At 42.1% G+C, this 7,820-nt stretch overlaps 1 protein-coding gene across 6 annotated transcripts in view; it reads left to right on the top strand.

Annotated features, from left to right (window-relative positions):
* DAG1 (dystroglycan 1) overlaps positions 1-7,820 on the top strand; it is a 73,060-nt gene that overhangs the window by 43,524 nt on the left and 21,716 nt on the right. For all 6 annotated transcript variants that reach the window (XM_037743224.1, XM_037743206.1, XM_017504507.2 and 3 more), the window contains one exon: positions 6,001-6,401. In XM_037743224.1, coding sequence (XP_037599152.1) covers positions 6,117-6,401 — 285 coding nt within the window. In that variant the 5' untranslated portion in view covers positions 6,001-6,116. The remainder of the gene's footprint in view (positions 1-6,000; positions 6,402-7,820) is intronic.

Below are 7,820 nucleotides of genomic sequence, written 5' to 3'. Positions count from 1 at the left end.
CTTTATTTTTTTGAAATGGAGTCTCGCCCTGTTGCCAGGTTGGAGTGCAGTGGCATAATCTAGGCTCACTGCAACGTCTGCCTCCCGGGTTCAAGAGATTCTCCTGCCTCAGCCTCTCATAAACATTTTACCATAATGATATTGTATCTTTCTTCAGTGAGCACTTTTCACTAAGTACTTTTTGAGATTTACTCATGTTGATACTTGTTGTTTTAGTATCTTTTTAATTGTCTTACAGAGTTCTATGATATTCCATGAAAGCCTATTGATGATTTTCCAGCTCATGGATATTAGGATTGTTTTTAACTTTCCAGTGTTGCAATGAACATGCTTGTGCCATCTCTCCATGTATGTTTGCAGTTTCCTTTGGCTGTGTGTCTGGGAGTGGACAGACACAGCTGGGTGGTGAGTCTTCTCAAGGGCGTTGGGGCAGCTCATACTCTCACCAACGGCCATGTGGTCCTGTCCCCTCAGTGGTGTCACATTAGAACATTTTGGCCCATCTGATTGGTGTGGAAAGGTTTTTGCTTTTACTTTTCTTTTCCCTGATTATTGGTAAGATGAGTGTCTTGTAAGTTTACTGCTATTCAGATTTTCTTCTCTGTGAATTACTTGTTGGTTCTTTCTTCCTATCTTCAGCCGATTTTTATTGTTTTAAGTTGCTTGATGTTTTTTGATAAGGATTGATTAGCTATCACGTGCATTGAAAAAGCTCTTTCTCGGGCTTTGGTTAGCCTTTTTTTCTTTAAAGTGTCCGTTAGGGATTTAAAATTCTTGGCTAGGTGCTGCGGCGCAAGCCTGTAATCCCAGAAGTTTGAGAGGCCAAGGTGGTTGGATTGCTTGAAGCTAGAATATTGAGACCAGGCTGGGCAACATGGTGAAACTGTCTGTACAAATACAAAAACATTAGCTGGGTGCGGTAGTGCAGGCCTGCGGTCCCATCTGCTTTGAAAGTTGAAGTGGGAGGAGTGCTTGAGCCCAGAAGGTCGAGGTTACAGTGAGCTGTGATTGTGTGATTGCACTCCAGCCTGGGCCACAGAATGAGACCCTGTCTCAAAGAAAAAAAAAAAGAAATTTGCCAGGTGCAATGGCTCATGCCTGTAATTCCAGCACTTTGGGAGGCTGAGGCGGGCGGATCATGAGGTCGGGAGATCGAGACCATCCTGGCCAACATAATGAAACCCTGTCTGTACTAAAAATACAAAAATTAGCTGGGTGTGGTGGCACATGCCTGTGATCCCAGCTACTTGGGAGGCTGAGGCAGGAGAATCGCTTGAACCTGGGAGGTGGAGATTACAGTGAGCTGAGATTATGCCACTGAACTCCAGCTTGGTGACAGACCAAGACTCTGTCTCAAAAAAAAAGAAAAATAACTTTTTCTTTTTCTTTTTTTTGAGACAGGATCCCACTGTGTCAGATTTAAAACTCGCATTCAATTTATTTTAAGATGTAAAAGATTTTTTGAGAGGCTGAGCGTGGTGGCTCACGCCTGTAATCCCAGCACTTCGGTAGGCTGAGGCGGGCGGATCACCTCAGGTCAGGAGTTTGAGACCAGCCTGAGCAACATGGAGAAACCCCATCTCTACTAAAAATAAAAAATTAGCCAGGCATGATGGTGCCTGCCTGTAATCCCAGCTACTCGGGAGACTGAGGCAGGAATTGCTTGAACCCAGGAGGTAGAGGTTGTGGTGAGTCGAGATCGTGCCATTGCACTCCAGCCTGGGTAGCAAGAGTGAAACTCTATCTCAAAAAAAAAAAAAAAAAAAAAAAGATTTTTTGAGATAATTGTGGATTCACATTCAGTTTTAATAGAAGAGAGATCCTATGTACAATTACCCAGTTCCACCATGGTAATATCTTGCAAAACTATAGTACAGTATCACAGCCAGGATATTGAAAATGGTATAGTCAGGGTACAGAATAGTTCCATTATCACAGAATATTTTGTTGTCCTTTTATAGGCACGTCTACCTCCCTCACACTCTGACCCCACTAATCTGTTATACCTGGCACCTACTAATCTGTTCTCTGTTTCTATAATTTTGTCATTTCAAGAATGTCATAAAAAAGAAATCATATTGTATATAACCATTTGGGATTGGTTTTTTTTTTTTTTTCCACTTAGTAAGATTGCTTGGAAATTCATCCAAGTTGTTGAGTGTATCAATAGTTCATTCATTTTTATTGTTCATTAGTATTCCATGGTATGCATGTACCATAGTTTGTTTAATCATTCACCCATTGAAGGACATCTGGGTTGTACCATTTGTTGAAAAGGCAATTTTTTCCCCATTGAATTGCTTTTGCACTGTTGTCAAAAATCACTTGGGCATATTTGTATAGGTCTATTTCTGGATTCCCTATTATGTATCATTGGCCTGTGTATCTGTCTCTGCACCAATAGAGTCTTCTTTTTTTAATTTTAAAATTATTATTGCTGTTTCCGAAGCAGGGTCTTGCTCTGTTGCCCAGGCTGGAGTGCAATGGTGTGAACACGGCTCACTGCAGCCTCGACCTCCTGGGCTCAAGTGGTCTTCCCACCTCAGTCTTCAAGTAGCTGAGGCCACAGGCGCATGCCACCACATTTGGCTAATTTTTAAAATTTTTGTAGAGATGAGATCTTTTTTTTTTTAAAGATGGGGCTTCACCATGATGGCCAGGCTGGTCTTGAACTCCTGACCTCAGGTGATCCACCCACCTCAACCTCCCAAAGTGCTAGGATTACAGGCGTGAGCCACCACGCCCGGCGAGATGAGGTCTTACTATGTTGCCCAGGTTGGTTTCTAACTCATGGGCTCACGTGATCCTCCTGCCTCAGCCTCTCAGAGTATTGGGATTATAGGTATAAGCCACTGCACCTGGCTCTTTTTTTTTTTTTTTTTTTTAATAGAGACAGGGTCTTACTATGTTGCTCAGGTTGGTCTCAAACTTCTGGGTTCCTCCGTCAGCCTCTTGTGTATCTGGGATCACAGGTATATGCTTAGTTTTCAGCGTACATATTCTGTACATGTTTTGTTAGATTTATACCTAAGTAATTTTTTTTGATAGTTTGAATGATATTGTATTTTTAAATATGGTGTCCACATGTTTATTGCAGTATATAGAAATACAGTTGATTTTTGAATGTTTTTGTATTCTGTAACCTTGTTGAACCCACTTATTGTAGAACTAATATAGGGACTATAAGGAATTTTCTTATAGATTCCTTGGAATTTTCTACATAGACAACTATGTCATCTGCAAAAAAAAGGACAGTTTTATTTTTTCTTTTCCAATCTGTATGCCATACTTTTTTTCTTTTTCTTTTTTTCTTTTCTTTGAGACAGAATTTCACTCTTGTTGCCCAGGCTGGAGTGCAGTGACATAATCTCAAGTCACTAAAGCCTCTGCCTCCTGGGTTCAAGCGATTCTCCCACCACGTAGGCCCAGCTAATTTTTTGTATTTAGTAGAGACTGGGTTTTACCATGTTAGTCAGGCTGGTCTCAAACTCCTGACCTCAGGTGATCTGCCCACCTTGACCTCCCAAAGTGCTGGGATTACAGGCGTGCACCACTGCACCCAGCCACCATACTTTTCTTCTCACCTTATTGCACTAGCCAGAACTTCTAGTATTACGTTGTGTAAGAATGGTGATAGCGGACATTCTTTGCCTTGTTTCTGTTCTTAAGGATAAAGCACCAGTCTCACCAGTAAATATAATGTTAGCTGTGGGGTTTTTTGGTAGATGCTCTTTATCAAGTTGAGGAAGTTTCCTCTGTTCCTGTTTTACTAAGAGTTTTTAAAATTATGAATCAGTGTTGAATTTTGTCAGATACTTTCTCTGCATCAATTGGTTCACGTGACTTTTGTTCTTTAGCCTGTTAATATGATTAATCTTCAAATATTGAGCTGATTACTTTTCAAATATTGAGCTCTCCTTGCATGTCTGGAATAAGTACCACTTGGTCATCGTATATATTTATTTTAATATATTGCTGAATTCTGTTTGGTTAAGTTTTGTTAAAGATTTTTATGTCTGTTTTTATGTTAAGTACTGGTCTGTAGTTTTGTTGTAATACCCTGGTTTGATTTTTGGTATCTGGATAATGCTAGCTTAATAGAATGAATCAGAGCCAAGTGTGGTGTCAAATGGCTGTAGTCTCAGCTACTCAGGAGGCTGAGGTGGGGGGATTACTTGAGCCCAGGAATTCAAATCCAGCCTGGGCAACATAGCAAGACCCTGTTTCTTTTTCTTTTCTTTTTTCTTTCTTTCTTTTTTTTTTTTTTTTGAGACAGAGTTTTGCTCTCGTCGCCCAGGTTGGAGTACAGTGGCGTGATCTCGGCCTGCTGCACCCTCCATCTCCCGGGTTCAAGCGATTCGTCTGCCTCAGCCTGCTGAGTAACTGGGATTACAGGTACCTGCCATCATGCCTGACTAATTTTTTTGTATTTTTAGTAGAGATAGGGTTTCACCATGTTGGCCAGGCTGGTCTCGAACTCCTGACCTCAGGTGATTCGCCCCTTGGCCTCCCACAGTGCTAGATTGCGTCACTGCACTCTAGCCTGTGTGACAGAGCGAGACTCCATCTAAAAAAAAAAAAAAAAAGCACTTAACGTAGGTTGACTGTTCTAGATTTAGAGACAGCGATCAGACTTGATGTATGTATATTTTTTGGGGTTGGGAGAGGGCGGACAGAGACAGGGTCTTGCTCTGTGGCCCAGGATAGAGTACAGTGTCGTCTTCATAGCTCAGTGTAACCTTGAACTCTTGGGCTCAACAAATAGCTGGGACTATAGGTGCATTCCACTCACTAACCTAGTTTTTTTGTTTGTTTTGAGACGGAGTCTCACTCTATTGTCAGGCTGGAGCACAGTGGCGTGATCTTGGCATACTGCAACCTCTGCCTCCCAGGTTCAAGCGATTCCTCTGCCTAGCCTCCTGAATAGCTGGTACTATAGGTGTGCACCACCATGCCCAGTTAATTTTTGTGTTTGTAGTAGAGATGGGGTTTCATCATGTTGGCCAGGCTGGTCTCAAACTCCTGACCTCGTGATCTGTCCACCTCGACCTCCCAAAGTGCTGGGATGACAGGTGTGAGCCACCGCACCCAGAAGTCATCTTATGTTTAGGGATGTCAGCATTTGGAGAGACCAGGCCAGTTGTTGTCTCACAGAAGATCCCACATTCTAGATTTGTGTGATTTTCTTTGCGTGGCTCCCAAATTTCCTGTAAATTGGAAGTAGGTCTAAGCAGTGCCACCCAAGAGAAATACAACATGAACCACATATGTCATGTAAATTTTTCTGGTAGTCACATGAAAAAAATCAGCAGATGATGTTCTTTTTTTTTTTTCCTTGCTGTCACGCAGACTGGAGTGTAGTGATGCAGTCTCTGCTCACTGCAACCTCCACCTCCCAGGTTCAAGCAATTCTCCTGCCTCAGCCTCCTAAGTAGCTGGGATTACAGGCGCCCACCACTATGTCTGGCCAATTTTCATATTTTTAGTAGAGATGGGATTTCGCCATGTTGGCCAGGCTAGTTTCGAACTCCTGACCTCAAGCGATCCCCCTCCCTTGGTCTCCCAAAGTGCTAGGATTACAGGCATGAGCCACTGCACCTCATCTATTTAATACATTTATTTATTATTTATTCTTTGTTAATACTTGTTTACTTAATATATTTTATTGAATCTGGGTATATCCAAAATATTACCAAAATATATATCATTTTAGTATGTAATCAATATTTTAAAAGTATTAATGAGGCATTTTACATTCCTTTTTTATAATGTTTTCAAAATCCAGTGTATATTTTACACTTAATGGACCAGTTACATTTCCATTGCTAAGGAGTTGCATGAAACTGGTGGCTTCTGTATAAGAGAACATGGGGGTAAGAGGCTTGATCCAACTCAGGATAGACGTTTTTGGCAGTAACTCCTGGAGGCTAGTATATGACTTCGAACCACTGGAATTGGTCAAATCTGAATCTGCTTTTCTTCTTCTTTTTTTTTTTTCAGACTCTGTGTCCTCCGTGATGGAGCAGGTGTGCAGAGAGTGAGGACCCAGCTCTGGAACCAAGTCACTTGCTCTTTTACTTAACAAGACTATCGACCTGAACAAACTTGGGCCTGGGATGAGGAGGTCTGTGGGCCTCTCGCTGCTGCTCCCCCTCTGGGGGAGGACCTTTCTCCTTCTGCTCTCTGTGGCCATGGCTCAGTCCCATTGGCCCAGTGAACCCTCAGAGGACGTCAGGGACTGGGAAAACCAGCTTGAGGCATCCATGCACTCAGTGCTCTCAGAACTTCATGAGGCTGTTCCCACAGTGGTTGGCATTCCTGATGGCACGGCTGTCGTTGGGCGCTCATTTAGAGTGACCATTCCAACAGATTTGATTGCCTCCAATGGAGACATCATCAAGGTGAGACTGGATATGAAGCATACATGAAGAAGAGTTCTCGTTTTTTATTTTAGTTTTGGTGTATTTTCCTTCTCAATTCTAAGCTTCACGAATTCTGAGCTCAGTTCTTCCAATACCCTCTTAAAAGAGGGACAGCCACTGATGTTCATAAGAGGATCCCTGTATACTCAGAATAGCATCCTAAACTTTATTCTTGCTCCCATTCTGAGAGCATCACCATGTAATAGCCTTTACTCTGGAAGTTGTACTGATCACTGATTTAGGGATTTGGTGCAAGGGTCTGTCACACGTATAGGGAAAGATTACTTTTCATAAACCACAGAGTTAAACCCAAGAAATATAGGACTTTTATGCTTTGAACTTATTTTTAAAAATAAGATATAAATAAATATGAATTCTACTCTAATTCGCTGATTTATGTTTGCTAATGTAATTGATCATTTACGAACAAAAATTAGTACCCAAACTTCATTCTTAACCCTTATCCTTTGGAGAAGCCATCCAGAGAACAGTGGAATCTGAGGCCCATTTAGAGAAGAGTGTCTTGGCTGACCCAGGATAGAAATCAGGTGAAATAGGAAGTTTTTATGTGAAAAAGCACCATCCCTCTGTCTGGGTTTGTGAAACCGTGGAATTTCCCCTAGATCCTGAGTGAGTTTGTTTCATGGACAGGTGGGTGGGATGTACCCCTCCGAACATCTTCTAGAGAAGTTAGCACACTTCACCCAAGTTGGACTGCACTGGCATGATCATGGCTCACTACAACCTTGAACTCCCAGGCTCAAGTGATCCTCCCACCTCAGCCTCCCAAGTAGCTGGGACTACAAGCACATGCTACAACACCTGGCTAAGTTTCGTACTTTCTGTAGAGATGGGGTTTTGCCATGTTGCCCAGGCTAATCTTGAACTCCTGGGCTCAAGCCATCTCGCTGCCTTGGCCTCCCAAAGTGCTGGGATTGCAGGGTGCCACTGGCATCAAGCGCCAGGCAGTAAATATTTTAGGCTTTGCAGGCCATATGGTTTCTGTCAAAACTCCTGACTCTGCCTGTGTAGTGTGAAAGTAGCCTTTACAATATGTAAATGAATGGGCAGTAAAACTTTACTGTGGATACTTTTTCTTTTTAAATTTTTTACACTTATAGTCCCATTCTGACATGAAACAGATTTTTGAATTTCATATGTCAAGAAAGAAATATTCTCTTACAATTTTTTTTTTTTGAGACAGGATCTCGCTCTGTTGTCCAGACTGGAATGCAGTGGCACAGCCATGGCTCACTGCAACCTCAACCTCCCAGGCTTAAGCCTTCTTCCCACTTCAACCTCCCAAGTAGCTGGGACTACAGGTGTGCACTACCACACCTAGCTAATAAAATTAATTAATTATTTTTTTTTTTTGAGATGGGGTTTCGCTCTTGTTAC

This window comes from Cebus imitator, unplaced genomic scaffold, assembly GCF_001604975.1.
Source record: "Cebus imitator isolate Cc_AM_T3 unplaced genomic scaffold, Cebus_imitator-1.0 Scaffold0, whole genome shotgun sequence".
In the NCBI taxonomy this organism is placed as follows: domain Eukaryota; kingdom Metazoa; phylum Chordata; class Mammalia; order Primates; family Cebidae; genus Cebus; species Cebus imitator.
This window is presented reverse-complemented; position numbering and strand designations above follow the sequence as displayed.